Here is a 16,912-nt window from a genome sequence, read left to right on the forward strand (position 1 = left end):
TAGTCTTGCCCTGCCTTCTCTGATCCTCGAGCCACCCACCAACACACTTCATCAAACGCCTGTCAACCTAGAGCTGCCCCATGTCACCATTGAGCTAATCCCTGGCACCCTGGACCTGCCCTTGCCCCCCATTGATCTGCCAGCTGTCTTCTCTGACCCTCCATCAGCAACCTAACCCTGCCCTCGGTTAGCTTCTACTCTCCCAACCTCACCATTGACCTGCCCTCAATCACCCTTGATTGCCCATCTATCATGCTTGAGCTGCCTGCGGTAGAGATTGACCTTCCCTCTGTCATCCATCCCTCTCCCTCTGCCCCCCACCATCCTTCTTGGGGCCACCACGATGCCACCTCCCTCCTTACACTCTCCTTAGGGCAGCCACAACCTGACCTCCCTCCCTAGGACCACCATGCCCAATCTCCTTGGACAGCTGCAATCTAAGCTCAGCTCAATCACTCAGCCTCAATTCCCCAGTCCAAAATAGTTTCCCATACAAGAAAAGCAGCTCCTAATTACTCCTTTACCAGTCGTGAATCTGAAGGCACCTGTTTGCTGCTGACTTAATTGTAAAGGTACAATCAGTCAACTATGTGTCTTAATGAGTACGCATGACATGCTAACACATTAGATAAAGGTTCCCTCTGTTTGTCATCAGGAACCATAATCCACCTTTAATCAGCCAACTTCCTACCCAATTTTCGTCCCACCATTGGGCAGCTGCCATCTCACTTCCTACACAATTACCTGTCCCTGGCCACCTCATTTCTCACTCCCAGGACCTTCAATAGATTTCGCCCTCTGTATTTTTAACTGTTTCCTAGAATTCTAGTAATACAATCAAAAAACATTGATTCCTGTACAGTTTCATCCATCAATATATCAACATCAAATATGTACAGACTTTCCAATAAGATAATATTGTAGAACAACCCACCCATGAGTCTTGTAATCATACATAAATTTAACAAAATAAACTTCATTTTGGTGCATCATGCTTTGGCACCATTTCACTGTCAGACATTAGTGAGTCTTTTTTTTTAATTTGGCTTCAGTGTAAGTGTTTCTAAGTCTGGTTTGTTCTGGCAGTGGTATATTTATCCCTTATTAACTAGTTCTTTTTGAAAAATATTGACTGATACAGTATTTCTTTCCAAACATTGTCATGCATCACATTTACACCAACATAACAATACTGACAATATAATTATACAATTTACTGTTAAAGAGACTATGGTTATCACACAAAATTGTAAAACTTATTGGAACAAACTGCAATTTTTTCTTTGTCCATTATAATAGCAAACTTGCAAAAGGAAAAGCATGTTGCAAAATGAAGTGCTTTTTCAAAAAACGTTCTCCTCCTTTAGATTTCCATCATGGACTATTGTCTGCTCAAAAGAAATACAACCCCTCCAGTTCTCTGCTGCTGGAGGCACATGGGAACGGAATGAATTAGCTTCTCCTTTGGTTTCCTACCCGTCTAGCGGAAAAACTAAAAGCTTCTACTTCATTCTTCCTCTCATAATTTGGTTGAAACAAACATCATTGTGGACAAAGTTCTTTTATGCTTTCAAACACTTTGAAAATAAAACACATGCAACATAGATATCATTTAACTAAAGTTATTGGAGGGCAACTAGAGATAGGCAATATAATGGGGCCTTGTCCAAGTCTCCCTTATACCAAGAACAAATAAAGAGTTAGAAGTTGCATATAGTGAAGTTTCTGCATTCTAGCTACTTTTTGTAATGTCTTCTTCAGGGAAAGGACAGTTTTACTCCCAATGGAATATAGACCAAAATCAAGTTAGAAGTAATCTCCTATTTAAAAATTCTGCTAAAATCTAATAGTCTTTAAACTTATAATTTGTGTGTGAAACTTTTTGCCAGTGTATAATGGAATGATCCTTAATGATATTTGGTTGCTTAGGCCAGGTGAACCAATTGCTGTTTATTCTGCTGGAGCAAGATTCTGAAATCAATTCATCTCAAGCAATCTGTGTTGTTTGTTTCAGAGAGCTCTTGGAAATCTCCGTCTGCATGGTTGACATGGCAATAGCTTCATAGTCCTCTTCTCTGGGGCTACATTTGCAGTAGTGGAGAATTGAACGCAAGTCCCTCTGAAAATTTTTATTGAGGAATCCGTAAAAGATGGGGTTTGTACAGGTGGACAACATGGCTGCCAGATGACATATGGAGAAAACCAGGTTGTGATGGCAATTATTAATGGCCTCATAATTCCAATCAAAAACAGCATTGAAGATGTTGAGGGGCAGCCAGCAGACTGCAAATGCTACCACAATTGAGATTAGCATAATAGTGATTCTTCTGTTTTCATCTGCCCTGTATTTATTTTCTCTCATCTTCTCCATCATGTTGTTTCTCCTCCTTAGGCGTACATATATCTTTTGAAGAAAAAAAAAAGATTATTTTTCAGGTTATGTTTAGACATTCAAACTTGAGCTCAATTGTATTACAATTGTAGGCAATATTCTTTCCTAGAAATCAGCTATTACTTTGTGCTAAACTTATAGTCATCACATAGCTCCCCCATAGCTCAGCTGGTTAATCAACAATAAGTTAAGACATGCAGACCAGCTCATACCAAGGTCAATCCCCAGCCTTTGCTGATGTTATGGCAGGTGGATGGTAGATGCCAACTGCCCAAATCCCAAAGGGAGACTTGAAGCAGCTGCTACAACTATTTTTGCAATTTGTACTTATTTTCAAGATGTGGGCTTTGAATTCAGTAAAAAGGCCACCAAGCCTTATAGGTTTCTTACAAAACTAAACTAAAACTTTATTAATAGAAGAAATGATTTAAGCATATACATGGATCTACAAATTACTACAATGATAACTTCTAGATCCCCTAATTAATCTAATCTCCAGTTACACCTTCAATAAGGCAACAGTGAGATACATAGGCCAGGATTTTCAGCTCAGTATGACATGCCCGAGTGTGAAATAGCACTTGATAACGTCGGATGAGAGTCCAACTTTACAGTTGGTGGGCAGGCGATTAGGCATTTTTTTGCAAAACTTCATCCACTGGCAGGATGAGATTTCCAACAATGATTAAAAAAATTAAACTAATTGAGGTTATTGGCAGAGTAATTAAGATAATTAAAGACCTGCCCATCCAACCTTAAGGCTAGTGGGAAGGCCAGGAGCCCCAGTGGGCTCCTGATTATTCATGAAACCTCATCCACTGGCGGGATGAGGTTTCATGTCCATTTTTAAAAACTTCAATACATTTTATGTGATATTTCTTAACATGTCCCATCTCATGTGACATTGTCACATGAGGGGGACATGTTAATAAATTCTTAATTTTTCAGTTTTTGAAGTTTTTTGGACTGTCAGTGATCTCCCTGAGACAGCACTTAGTCTCAGGGAGCAGTGAGCTCTTTCACACGCATGAGCGAAAGAGTGCACTTTGACAGCTGGGGATTCCCTCCCCCCCACCCCCCCGTACAGTAAGCACATAGCGCTTCCTGTCGGGCAGGCCTTACTTGGCCCGCCCACTCAAAATGGCAGTGGGCTCCGTTTCGGTGGTGGGGGTCGGCTGTCCATCCGCCACCGAGCTGCTGGGGCCCGCATGCCCACCAAGGGCAAAATTCTGCCCACTATGTCTTTGGATTTTTCAATTTCAGAATCCTGCATTTCTACCTCTTTCTCATTATCTACCACCACTAATGCCTCCTTTTGGCCCTCTCCCTGTCAAAGTACTTTTTGGCATATTTACATGACACACCCTCTGCTTCTCTCTTCTATCTGGAGCATTTATTAAATAATTTACTTTACACAAATTCTTTTCAACCCTCTAAGGCCCACTAAATCTTGCTTTTAATGAATCACCCAGTACAGGTAACTGAACTAGCACTTGCCCCCCAGCAACCTTATCAAACAAAGTGTCAACTAATTGGATTTCCGCACCTTCTCTTTGCCTCTGAACTTCCTGTTCTTATGGTCTTGTTATCACACAACCTGAAAACAATCCAGGATGCTCTTTCTACAACACTTCTGTTGAAAACACTTCTACAAACTGTTCAACTACCCTAGCCATCACCCACATCTGTGATCAGCTATATCATTAGCCAAAATAAATAGAGCCCTGACAATAGGCAATTATTCCACTACTCCAACAATCACCTCACCTGTTTTCCACTTACTCTTTAAATTTAACTCCCACAATGGAATAGGTTTAGCATCTCCATGAACTGCACTTATTATCACCTGTTCCTGCAGTACTCTCTCTAAATAACTAATATCACTATCGCACAATATTAAGGATTGACTAGCTCCTGTGTTCCTTAATATTTTAACATCTTTACCCACTCCATCCTTTACACGTGGAAAGACTTTCCCTTCATACACAAAATCTTTAAACATTTTTTGCAACCTGCTCTTCAGAATTCTCTTGGGTAACTTGTGAACACATTCCCACTTCTTTACCTATCACTGATTCTTCCTGTTTTACCTGTACACAAACCATTGGTTTTTTTTCTGTGCCTGAATCTCAAAACCCACAGTACTTTTACTTCCAGAACTTTTCTGTACCTCAATAATTCCAACAGATTTTCCCTGCAAATTCCAACATGCTGACTTCGAATGTACAACTTTATTATAATGAAAACACCTAAATTTTCAAGTGTCACCTCTTCCCTCAGCACCTTCCTTTTAATTTTGAGAAAAAAACTTCCTGTGAATTTCCACCAACTCCTTCTCTTCTCTGACTACCCATCTTCCTTTCACTATCCCACTTTCTATTCTTCTCTGATTTAAAAGGGTGATAAAAAAAAATGTTTAGCTCTATTAACTAACTCATAATCATCAGCTAGCTCTGCTGCATGTCGTACCATTTCAATCCTCTGTTCTTCCATGAGTTCCTATTACTGAAGGAATTGAATCTTTAAATTTCTTTCAAAAGAATTGCCTCTCTAAGAGGTGCATTGCATATGTTGTCTCTATCTTTAATGCATTCATCCACCAGTCAAAATTACTTTGTTTTACGCTTTCAAATTCAATATAAGTTTGCCCAGTCTGTTTTCTCATATTCCTAAATTTCTGCCTGTATGACTCGGGAACCAACTCATATGCACCCAAAATAACTTTTTTTTACCACATCATAGTTCATTGACATTTCTGCTGACAGTGAAGCATAAACCTCATGTGCTCTATCCACTAACCTGGATTGTAACAACGATGTCCAGTTTTCCTATGGCCATTTCACCTGTTTAAAATATCTTCTCAAATGAAATAAAGAATGCTTCAACATCTCTTTCCTCAAACTTTGGAAGACCTTGTATAAACTTAAATATCTCCCTATTGGGTTCTGATCTGGAAATGAGTCCTTCCTCACCTCCTGGTGTTTCCTTTTTAACTGTCAGCATTCTAAGCTGGAATTCCTTCTCTCTCTCTTTTTCTCTTTCCTCCTTTTCTAACTCTGCCATTTCTAATTCCCTTTCATGTTTTCTTTCTCTCTCCTGCCTTTCTTCCAGTTCACTTTGAAGTGCCCTTTCTTTTTCTTTTTCTGCTCTTTTTCTTTTCCTTTAGCTCTAGTTTTTTAAAATTTCCTTTGGCTGTTCAAGTTCAAGCTTCTTCATTTTGAACTAAAGTCTCATTAGTGTCAAGTAACACTTCCAACTTTAAATGCTGTGCTGTACCTTCAATTATGCCTGCTTTCCTTGTCCCTGCGGGTAATCCCAATTTAACTTATCTACCAATTCCATTAACTTAACTTTATTTATCTTTTGTAGACCAGCCAAATTTATAACTTCAACTCCCAGACAAGACTTAGCAACAGCCAAAGCCATATTGCAGTCTCACCACTTAAAATCCCTTACGCCAACTCCTGAATTCAAAGCACATCCCGTACATATAATCTTAAGGTTCACCAACTCCAAACCAACAAAGGAATCTCAAATATATCCCGCAAAGAGCCTCCTATTTTTGTTATGACAGGAGGATGGTAGATGCCAAACTGTGCAAATCCCAAGGGGAAACTTGAAACAGCTGTCACAACTATTTTTGCAATTTATACTTATTTCAAGATGCGGGCTTTGAATTCAGTAAAAAGGCCGTTAACTCTTATGGGTTTCTCACAAAGGAATGATTTTAAGCACATACATAGAAATCACTACTATGCTAACTTCTAAATCCTCCAATTAATCTAAACCTCAGTTACACCTCCTTTAAGGAAAGAGTGAGATACATAGGTTTTTAAAGACCCAGGCAAAGAAACACACAATACCCTTAACAGTCAAATTCAAAGAGAGTTTTCTCAGCTTCCGTTCCTTGTAGACAGCAACCTGAGGCATAGATGCTGGAGGCTTTTTACACTTGTTAGCTCTTAGAATGCCCGCCTTTACACACAGCCTCCTCTCTTTTATACATAGTTACCCCTCTGAATGCAAATTCATATTGTTTCACTATGTCTTTGAACTTTTACCTCTCTAATAATAAAAATCCATCAAAGTACCAATTTTACCAGTAATCTTTTGAAAAATAAACACACGGTTTCTTAACTTCTCCTGGCCAAGTGGAACATTTCACCCCCTCTTTTGAATTCAAGCTAGTCTGATTTATTTAAAAATGCAAATGTTCCCTTCACACCTCACATTCTAAAACTTCACCCATATTTACCTACTTAACATATCAAACCTAGCTTATCTTCCGGAAAAACTCAGCAGGTCTGGCAGCATCGGCAAAGAAGAAAAGAGTTGACATTTCGAGTCCTCATGACCCTTCAGCAGAATTGCTGAAGGGTCATGAGAATTCGAAACGTCAACTCTTTTCTTCTCCGCCGATGCTGCCAGACCTGCTGAGTTTTTCCAGGTAATTCTGTTTTTGTTTTGGATTTCCAGCATCCGCAGTTTTTTGTTTTTATCTAGCTTATCTTCTGTTACATCAAAGCCTTAAGACCAGCCGCCTTTAATTCAATTATGTCACACACACACACACACACACACACACACACACACACATACCACATACACCCCAACTATTACTCTGCTTTACAATAAATTCCAATAACATTATGAAAATTATTATATCTTCCTGACACTGAGTTGACTGATCTCTGCTAGGGGGCAGCAGGAGTGCCACAATTGTCTTCTGTTTTTTTTTATCCATTCATTGGATGTGGGCTTCATTGGCCAGGCCAGCATTTAGTGCCCATCCCTAATTGCTCTTGAGAAGGTGGTGGTGAGCTGTTTTCTTGAACTGCTGCAGTCCATGTGGTGTAGATACACCCACAGTGCTGTTAGGAAGGGAGTTCCAGGATTTTGACCCAGCGACAGTGAAGGAACAGCAATATATTTCCAAGTCAGGACGGTGAGTGACTTGGAGGGGAGCTTCCAGGTGGTGGTTTTCCCATCTATCGACTGCCCTTGTCCTTCTAAGTGGTAGTGGTTGTGGGTTTGGAAGGTGCTGTCTAAGGAGCCTTGATGAATTCCTGCAGTGCATCTTGTAGGTGGTACACACTGCTGCTATTGTGCATTGGTGGTGGAGGGAGTGAATATTTGTGGATGGGGTGCCAATCAAGCGGGCGCCTTGCCCTGGACAGTGTCCAGCTTCTTCAGTGTTGTGGGAGCTGCACTCATTCAGGCAAGTGGAGAGTATTCCATCATTCCTGACTTGTGCATTATAGATGGTGGACAGGCTTTGGGGAGTCAGGAGCATGGGTTACTCACTGCGTGATTCCTAGCCTCTGACCTGCTTTTGTAGCCATAGTATTTAAATGGCTGGTCCAGTTCAGCTTCTGGTCAATGGTAACCCCCAGGATGTTAATAGTAGCGGATTCAGTGATGGTAATGCCATTGAACATCAAGGAACGATGGTTAGATTCTCTCTTGTTGGAGATGGTTATTGCCTGATACTTGTGTGGTTACTTGAATGTTACTTGCCACTTGTCAATCCAAGCCTGGATATTGTCCAGGTCTTTCTGCATTTGGTCATGGGCTGCTTCAGTATCTGAGGAGTCACAAATGGTGCTGAACATTGTGCAATCATCAGTGAACATCCCCACTTCTAACCTTATGATGGAAGGAAGGTGATTGATGAAGCAGCTGAAGATAGTAGGGCAGAGGACACTACCCTGAGGAACTCCTGCAGTGATATCCTGGAACTGAGATGACTCACCTCCAACAACCACAACCATCTTCCTTTGTGCTAGGTATGACTCCAACCAGTGGTACATTTTCCCCCTAATTCCCATTGACTCCAGTTTTGCTAAGGCTCCTTGATGCCAGACTTGGTCAAATGCTGTCTTGGTGTCAAGGACAGTCACCCTCACCTCACCTCGGGAGTTCAGCTCTTTTGTCCATGTTTGAACCAAGGCTGTATTGAGGTCAGGAGCTGAGTGGCCCTGACGGAACCCAAACTGGGCATCAGTAAGCAGGTTATTGCTAATCAAGTGCCACTTGATAGCACGGTTGATGACCCCTTCCATTACTTTATTGATGACGGAGAGTAGACTGATGGGTGGTAATTGGCCGGGTTGGATTTGTCCTGTTTTTTGTGTACAGGACATACCTGGGTAATTTTCCACATAGTCGGGGAGATGCCAGTGTTGTAGCTGTACTAGATTGGCTAAGGCATGGCAAATTTTGGTACACAAGTCTTCAGTACTATTCCCGGCATATTGTCAGGGCCCATAGCCTTGCCTTCAGCTAGTGCCTTCAGCCATTTCTTGATATCATGTGGAGTGAATCAAATTGGCTTGAGGCTGGCAACTGTGATGCTGGGGACCTCCGGAGGAGGCCGAGATGGATCATTTCACTAGGCACTTCTGGCTGAAGATTGTTGCAAATGCTTCAGCCTTACCTTTTGCACTGATGTGCTGGGCTCCTCCATCATTGAGGATATTTGTGGAGTCTCCTCCTCCAGTGAGTTGTTTAATCGTTCACCATGACTGTCTACGACCAGATGTAGCAGGACTGCAGAGCTTAGATCTGATCCGTTCGTTGTTGGATCGCTTAGCCCTGCCTGTCACTTGCTGCTTATGCTGTTTGGTACGCAAGTAGTTCTGTGTTATAATTTCACCAGGTTGGCAGCTCATTTTTAGGTATGCTGTTATTGCTCCTGGCATGCCCTCCTGCACTCTTCATTGAACCAGTGTTGATCCCCTGGCTTGATGGTAATGGTAGCGTGGGGGATATGCCAGGCCATGAGGTTACAGATTATATTCGAGTACAATTCTTCTGCTGCTGATGGCCCACAGCATTTCATGGATGCCCTGTCTTGCGTTGCTAGATCTGCTCGAAATCTATCCCATTTAGCATGGTGGTAGTGCCACACAACACAATGGAGATTATCCTCAATGTGAATGCGGGACTTGGTCTCCACGATGACTGTGGTGGTCACTCCTACTGATATTGTCATGGGCAGGTGAATCTGTGGCAGGCTGGTGAGGATGAGGTCAAATTTGTTTTTCCCTCTTGTTGGTTCCCTCACCACCTACCGCAGATCCCAGTCTAGCAGCTATGTCATTTAGTACTTGGCCAGCTCGGTCAGTAGCGGTGCTACCGATCCACTCTAGGTGATGGACATTGAAGAGTACATTCTGCGCTCTTGCCACTCTCAGTGCTTCCTCCAAGTGATGTTCAACAAGGAGGAGCACTGATTCATCAGCTGAGGGAGGGCAGTACGTGGTAATCAACATGAGGTTTCCTTGCCCATGTTTGACCTGATGCCATGAGAATTCATGGGGTGAGGAGTTGATGTTGAGGACTCCCAGGGCAACTCCCTCCCTACTGTATACCGCTGTGCCGCCACCTCTGCTGGGCCTGTCCTGCTGGTGGGACATGACATACCCAAGGATGGAGATGGCGGTCTCTGGGACATTATCTGTAAGGTATGATTCCGTGAAGATGACCATGTTAGGCTGCTGCTTGACTAATCTGTGAGACAGCTCACCCAATTCTGGCACTAGCTCCCATATGTTAGTAAGGAGGGCTTTGCAGGGTCGACAGGGCTGTGATTGCCATTGTTGTTTCTGGTGTCTAGGTCGATGCCAGGCGGTCCACCTGGTTTCATTGCATTTTTTGTGACTTTGTAGCGATTTTTACAAATGAGTGGCTTGCTAGACCATTTCAGAGGGCAGCTAAGAGTGAAGCACATTGCTGTGTGTCTTGAGTCACATGTAAACCAGACCAGGTAAGGACGACAGATTTCCTTCCCTAAAGGACATTAGTGAACCAGATGGGTTTTTAACAACAATCGACAATGGTTTCATGGTCATCATTATACTTTTAATTCCATATTTTTATTGAATTCAAATTCCACCATCTGCCATGGTAACCCGGGTCCCCAGAGTATTACCCTGGCTCTCTGGATTACTAGTCCAGCGACAATACCACTATGCCATTGCATCCCCCTGCCTTATGGCACGGCACCCGACTTCTCATTACTATCCAGCAACCCTTAGTTAGAAGTCTTCGGATCAGGCTAAGCTGTGATGGCCTTGTGCCTGAATAGCGTGAGGGGGGGCATTGTCCATTCACACATGAAGAATGACCTGGTGCTACTGGAGCCATACCCATCAAGGAGTCAAGATCTGCAGGAGACCTTCAGGAGAGGAGATGATTAGTAGTAAAAAAGAAAGATAAAAACTTACAATATTCACATTTGCACTCTTTCAGGCAATTAAATTACACTATAGAATGTTAACCATCAAACGCTTAACTTCACTTCCATAAAATGCATCTCTAATTTTAGCTGAGGTGTTGGCATTATTTTAAGCGAAGTGGGCTAAATAAAGGAGGTGAATTTCAACCTTTTGTCTGTGTGTAATTTCAATGTGAGCAACAACATCTAACAATGACACAGATCATGGATACCATCAGCAAAAGAAAACCTGGGACTGAGTAAAGCCATTCCACACAGTTTATAGTCTGTCACACTAAATATAATACCACATATGTAAGCCATGCCTGACAACTCAGCCAGTCAGACTACATTCCTGTATACTGCTACCCTTGTATTGTATTATGAAGCATAGAGGATAATCAATTGAAATCAACAGCCATAGTTAAAATGGTACAAGGGATGGAATCATCCCAGATTTGCACAAGTGTGGTAGCAAGCAGGAAAAGGAACGTTTTACCCATCAGCCACAATGGCGGCTTCTCACACCTTATTTTCCCTATCCCGCCTTATTAATCATGCATTCCCGGGAAACACGCTGTTTCGATAGCAAGCGGGCTGTCATTAGCCCACCATGCCATCACCTTGTTGCTTCATTACACCAGGTGCCATATTTAAAGTGCAGCCATGTGCACAGCTCTCAGTGCTCCCAGCCCAGGGCTACTGCACAAAAGATGTGGCCCTGAAAGGCAAGAAGACTGCAGCCCCCAAATCAGTGACACATCCCAGGAACGCCTTTTGGACACAGTGGAGGCCCGCCGTGATGTTGTCTACCACCACTCTGGCCGCAGAAAGGGCAGCAAAATCACCAATTCGGCTTGGGAGGTGGTGACAGCAGTGGTCAGTGCCAATGCCCTGCAAAAGAGGACTGCCACCCAGTGCCAAAAAAGGATGGATGATCCCTTCTGTTCCGCCACGGTAAACCACTTTGCTCATCACTCCAACTCACATACTCACAAACCCATCACATATCCACAGGGCCCTCACTCACTGCCAGTTCAAGGGATATCACCATTCATTCTCACACAAACATCGTCATTGTCTTCATCACCACTCACTACCTACACATGCCAGGCATAATTGTCATCTAGCCTGGTAGGCATCCTGCTTACACTCTCTCCATTTCTACTCATGCAGGACAAGCTGGCACACAACGAGAGGAAGAGGTTGCAAACTTGTGCAGGAGTGCCCGACATCAAGGTTCTAACAGGTTTTGAAAATAAAGTCATATAGCTGATTGGAGAAGATCTGGACCAGTCCTGTGCTGATGGTGAGGTCAGCGGTGCCCTACCAAGTGAACATCCAGCAGTGCAACATCCATCAAACAGCTATGCCGTGAGTGATGTGTCCTCTTTCACAGGCAATTGCCATGCACTAATTATCTTTTTTGCAGGCACATCTAGGAAACAGCTGAGGGATTCCATGACCCAGGTCCTTGATTCAAGCCCCAAAGACACCTCAGAAGAAGAATCTGCTGCAACCCCGATTCAAAACCCATCACAGCGCTCACCCACACTCTCCACCAGTGCAGAGACACATGACTCAGTGGGACCTAGCTCTAGGCTAGCCTTGGGATCACAGTCTGGTGAGCACATTGCATTTTCTGATCCACAGCAGGCGGTGGCAGGGACTTAACAGGTCCCCGGCACCCGGAGGACTTCTAGATTCCATAAATCTGATGAGTCTGAGTCAGAAGGTGAGGATCTGGACTCGGTCATGTCACAGTTGCTGGAGCTACAAAGGCAAGCTCAGGGACAACAGAAAGGGATGTCCGCTGTACTCCTCAGATTGCAAGGCACAATGGAGGAGTCTGTCCGCCTTCAGGCAGAGATGAAAGCACTGGCATGCCAACGCACTGAGGTCAACATTGGTAGGACGGTGGCCGCCATGGAGACCTTGATCTAGGATATCACTCCTGCACTGCTGCACGGGCTGAGCTTCATCGCTGACGCAATAGTTGGCCTCCAACAGTGTCAACGCGAGAGGGATGCCAGGCAGCTCAATTTCACTCCAGCTTCCCCTTTTTCCTCAAGGAGTCAGCCAGGAGCCCTTGGGCACCCATAGGGAGGAGGATCAGTAGGCGCACGTCCCAGGGCCATCCACTCAGGTGACTCCAGCACATCCTAATCACTTCTCCCTGTGCCCACAGCACCTCCAGCTCCACAGGCCGAGGAGGGTGCCACTGACACACAGCAGGACCCCGAATGCTGGCCAAGGCCCTCCAGGTCTCGGCCCCCTAGAGGACGCCCATCAAGGTCATCACAGAAGCAGTCAGCAGGCTGCCTCCACCTCCACTGTGGATGTTGGTGAGCACCAAGATGTAGCAGCTGGGTTAGGAAGGTTAAGGAGATGTAATTACACAGCCTGGGCATGGGTGTTAATCACTTATACATAATGTTCACTATTGTAAATAAGCTCCCAAAAATGTCTCCTTGCCTATGGCTGCTGGTTATGGCGAGCAGTGCTCATGTCACTCATATGTGAAATATTGGTTCCTGCACAAGATAAAGACAGGTGTCTCAGTCCAGGGCCTTTTCCCTGTGCTCTATGTAGCCTTCAGACCAAAATGATGGTCCGGCCTCACACTCCCTGGACACTTTACTTATGCGTGAACCTTGGCTGTGCTGATCATTGCTGCCAGAATGTTGTGGGCAGGTGTCAACAAGTTCCGTCATTCCCTCCATATGCTCTCAGCACCTTTAAGGTGGGGCTGGTCCCCATCTCTTCAGCATCTGTGACCAGTGACACTGTGATCCTGAAGGTCTCAGGTGCTGAAGGCTGACAAAGGATCAGATGCTTTTGAAGTTTTATGGCTGTGTCTCCATGTTATGACTCTGATCACAGAGCGCAAGCAAGCTGCCCTCAACCAGACAGAAGTCAGACATTCACAGAGGTTATGTGAAGATCTATGGGGTGTTCTCACTACATGTTACCATTATCCTCTTTGAATCTAGCAACTACTAGGGTCTCTCCTGCATCTCCATGACAGGAGCCTTATTGCTGCCCTCAGCCAGACTGGAGTCAAATGTTCCCAGACGCAATGTGAAGATCTATACTGTCTTCTTACTGCATTTCATCATCATTCTGCACAAATCTAGCAGCTATGAGGGTCTCCCGAGTGCGCCTGCCTCGTTTGGCTAGTGCGATGGCCTCATCCCCATCATTGTTGCCTTCGAGGGCCTCCTCACCCTCATCCCCATTGACGTCCTCCTCATCGGAGAAGATGTCCAGCTCTTCCATCTCCTCCACAGCCAGCTCCTGTCCCTGTTGCAGTGCCAGGTTGTGAAAGGTGAAGCAGGTGACTACAATGCGTGACACCCTCTGTGGACTGTATTACAGAGCACTACCAGACCGGTCCAGACACCGGAACCTCATTTTCAACATCCTGGTTTGCTCCAGCAAGGTGTGAGTTGCAGCTTGAGCCTCGTTGTACCTTCTCTCTGCTGCAGCCTGAGGCCGCCGCACAGTTCACATTTGCCACATCCAGTGCAGGTAGTCCTGGACCCTGAAAGATGTCAGGGATCTGAGACCTACTGAGAATGTAGGAATCATGGACACTCCCTGGAAACCGTGTGCAGACCTGCAGGATGCATTTGTGGTGGCCACACACCAGCTGAACATTCAGCAAATGGAAGCCCTTGCTGTTGACATAATTGACCACTTGTTGCAACAGAGATCTGAGTGCCATGTGAGTGCAATTGGTGGCACCCTGAGCCTGTGGGGAAACCTGAGATCTGGGCAAATCCCAGCACTATTGTCTTTCCTTGTCATGGGCGAAATGCATAAAACTGTGTGCCTTCACAAAGGTGGTGTCTGTGACCTCATGGATGCATTTGTGGGTGGAGGCTTGTGAAATCCCACAGAGGTCACCTGTGCAGCCCTGAAAGGAGCCACTGGCATAAAAATTGAGCACCACAGTCACTTTCATGGCCACAGGCACTGGATGCTCTCCATGTCCCTGTGATACCAAATCCTGCAGTAACTGGATGATGTGAGCGACCAGTTCCCTGGACATGCATAATCTTTGGCGACAACGGTTCTCCATCACCTGCAGGAATGAAAGGCGGCGTTTATAGACCCTGAGTCTAGCTAGGCTCTTCACAACCTGTGCAGGAGCCTCAGCCGCCCCTTCTTCCTGAGGGTGCTGCTCCTCCCTCTGTCCAGCCATTCACCTCCATCGCTCTCTTCTCCTTCATCTCCATTTCCTGTACGTCATGAGGCATACAGCTAGGTCCACCAGGCTCCATGTTCCTGATGTATTCCTCCTGCAGGATGAAAGAGATAGATGGGTTAGCTTGGGTATACTGAGAACTTCTCTTGGTTAAGTCTGAAGGCCCCTTAATGAATCCTGCAGAGTGCTGGCAACCACTTGATGTCCATTGTTTAGTGCGCTGCATGGCTGTCTGAATCCTCACCCATCTCCACCCCACTCCACCTGAATGATTGGCAGCAGCTTTGCCCATTGGACTGCATGCTGTGCTCTCAGCTCAGACGCAGACATTCTCCTAACCCACAATGCAAGGCTGCACTGTTAACTTGAACTATGGGGGAGACTGGTTCAAACCTTAATGATGATATTGCAAGGGGCTGTGTGGGCCTCCACCAGTGACTGTTCCATGGCCAGCTTTAGCAAGGAGATTGTACAATGTGTGCAGTCATCCAACTGCTCTGCAATCCACTTAAACGCTCATTAGTTTGCAGTCTATGCCCGAGGGGTGAAAAACTCTGGAGCATTTGGTGGCACTTTCAGCCTTTGCGTTGCTTGAGTGGACAGAGAAGCTAGAGGCCCAACTCCACACGTCAATGTGGCTGTGTCTGAACTGCCTCAGCTGCAGAAGAATGATCACTTTATACAAGGTTTCCCTGATACATGGCCACTTCCCTCCCCCCCACCGCCCTGACACCCACCCACGAACTTGTGCACTACCATCAACCAGAGTGTTGCCCATACCACCTCTGCCAACTGGCCACAATTGGAGTGCTGCCCTTGCCCTCCTCCCATCCCAACATGCCCCAGCCGCAAGGCAGCCCTTGCCCCTGCACCATACTGTCAGCCAGCCGGGAAAAAGCGACTACCCTGTGCTCTCGCCTGAATGCACGGTGCCTCAACCTTGAGTTCCAACAGGTGACCCTCGCGAGTGCTGCACAATGTTACTGAGTACTCACCTCCGAGTTCCCCTTGAAGTGCAGCTTGCCAAATGCATGCCTTATATATGCTCTTGTGAAACATGTCGGCATGTAATCACCCTGATGTGCTTGGATGGTCCAGAGTTGTGGGATGAGCTGAGTTTATAATGATATGCATTTGTATTACAATGAGGTTTCTGACGCCCGGCGGCAGGCAACACGGCCTGCCATTGATGGGTGGAGCAAATGGTTGCAAACATGTTTCACGAAGGTGTACAACCAATTTCTGGCCTTCCTGCCATGTTGTCCACTCACGCATGATGCCCGATGCCAACAGGAGCAGGCGATTCTGCACAAGTACTTGAAACTCTCCCCACTCCTTTATCTGTTTGCTCAATTATTTATTATTTATCTTTTACTCTTCTCCCTATGTTCTTTGTGGGATTAGAATTCCCCTGACCTCTATAAATAGTAACATTATAATTGTATTCATCAAGTGTACCACTTCAAAGTTTCAAACGAAACCTTAAACATGTCCTTTTAGTGTGTGTTTAGGCTATCACTAGAAATCAAAATCAGAAGAAATCTTCACAAGCACATTTATAAATTTGTTAACAGAGAGCAGTGATTCTTATCTCATTCCTTCTTTCCCATGCCTGTATTTTCTATATCTAATTTATCACTTTCTCTCTCTTCTACCATTTTGCAACATTTGTCTATTGCAAACAACTGATATCAGCATAAGCAGTCAGAGACAGTGGAGGTGGTCACTAATCAAAACCCACATACACTTGCTATAAGAACTCTGGAGACAGTCACAACACCTGAGTGGATTGAACTTGAAACTAGTTTCAGGACTGTGCTTCAGCCAAGTCCATCTTGCTCTCCCCTTTCATGACTTCTATTTCTCTCTGTTTCCTGTCTGTTCTCTTGCTTTTCTCATGCTTGTTCTTCTCCGCCCCCTTCAATGCAGCCAGACTTGAGAACACTAACTAATTGTCAAAGGCAGTGATTTGGCAGCATTCTAATATCAAACAGCCAATTTGCAATTGTTTTGTTCTACCCTCCAAACACCCCGTATAAGTCACTGTCACAAATTTAAGTGCACTTAAAGATGCAGCTTTTACACTGAGTCT

General features: G+C 44.8%; 1 protein-coding gene across 2 annotated transcripts in view; it reads right to left on the minus strand.

The window, feature by feature from the left end:
- Positions 1 to 1,194: 1,194 nt before the first annotated feature.
- Positions 1,195 to 16,912, minus strand: part of npy1r (neuropeptide Y receptor Y1) — a 53,277-nt gene continuing 37,559 nt past the window's right edge. For both annotated transcript variants that reach the window (XM_041191713.1, XM_041191720.1), the window contains exon 3: positions 1,195 to 2,404. In XM_041191713.1, the coding sequence (XP_041047647.1) occupies positions 1,988 to 2,404 (417 nt within the window). In that variant the 3' untranslated portion in view covers positions 1,195 to 1,987. The remainder of the gene's footprint in view (positions 2,405 to 16,912) is intronic.

The sequence above is a fragment of the Carcharodon carcharias genome, chromosome 1, assembly GCF_017639515.1.
Source record: "Carcharodon carcharias isolate sCarCar2 chromosome 1, sCarCar2.pri, whole genome shotgun sequence".
Lineage (NCBI taxonomy): Eukaryota > Metazoa > Chordata > Chondrichthyes > Lamniformes > Lamnidae > Carcharodon > Carcharodon carcharias.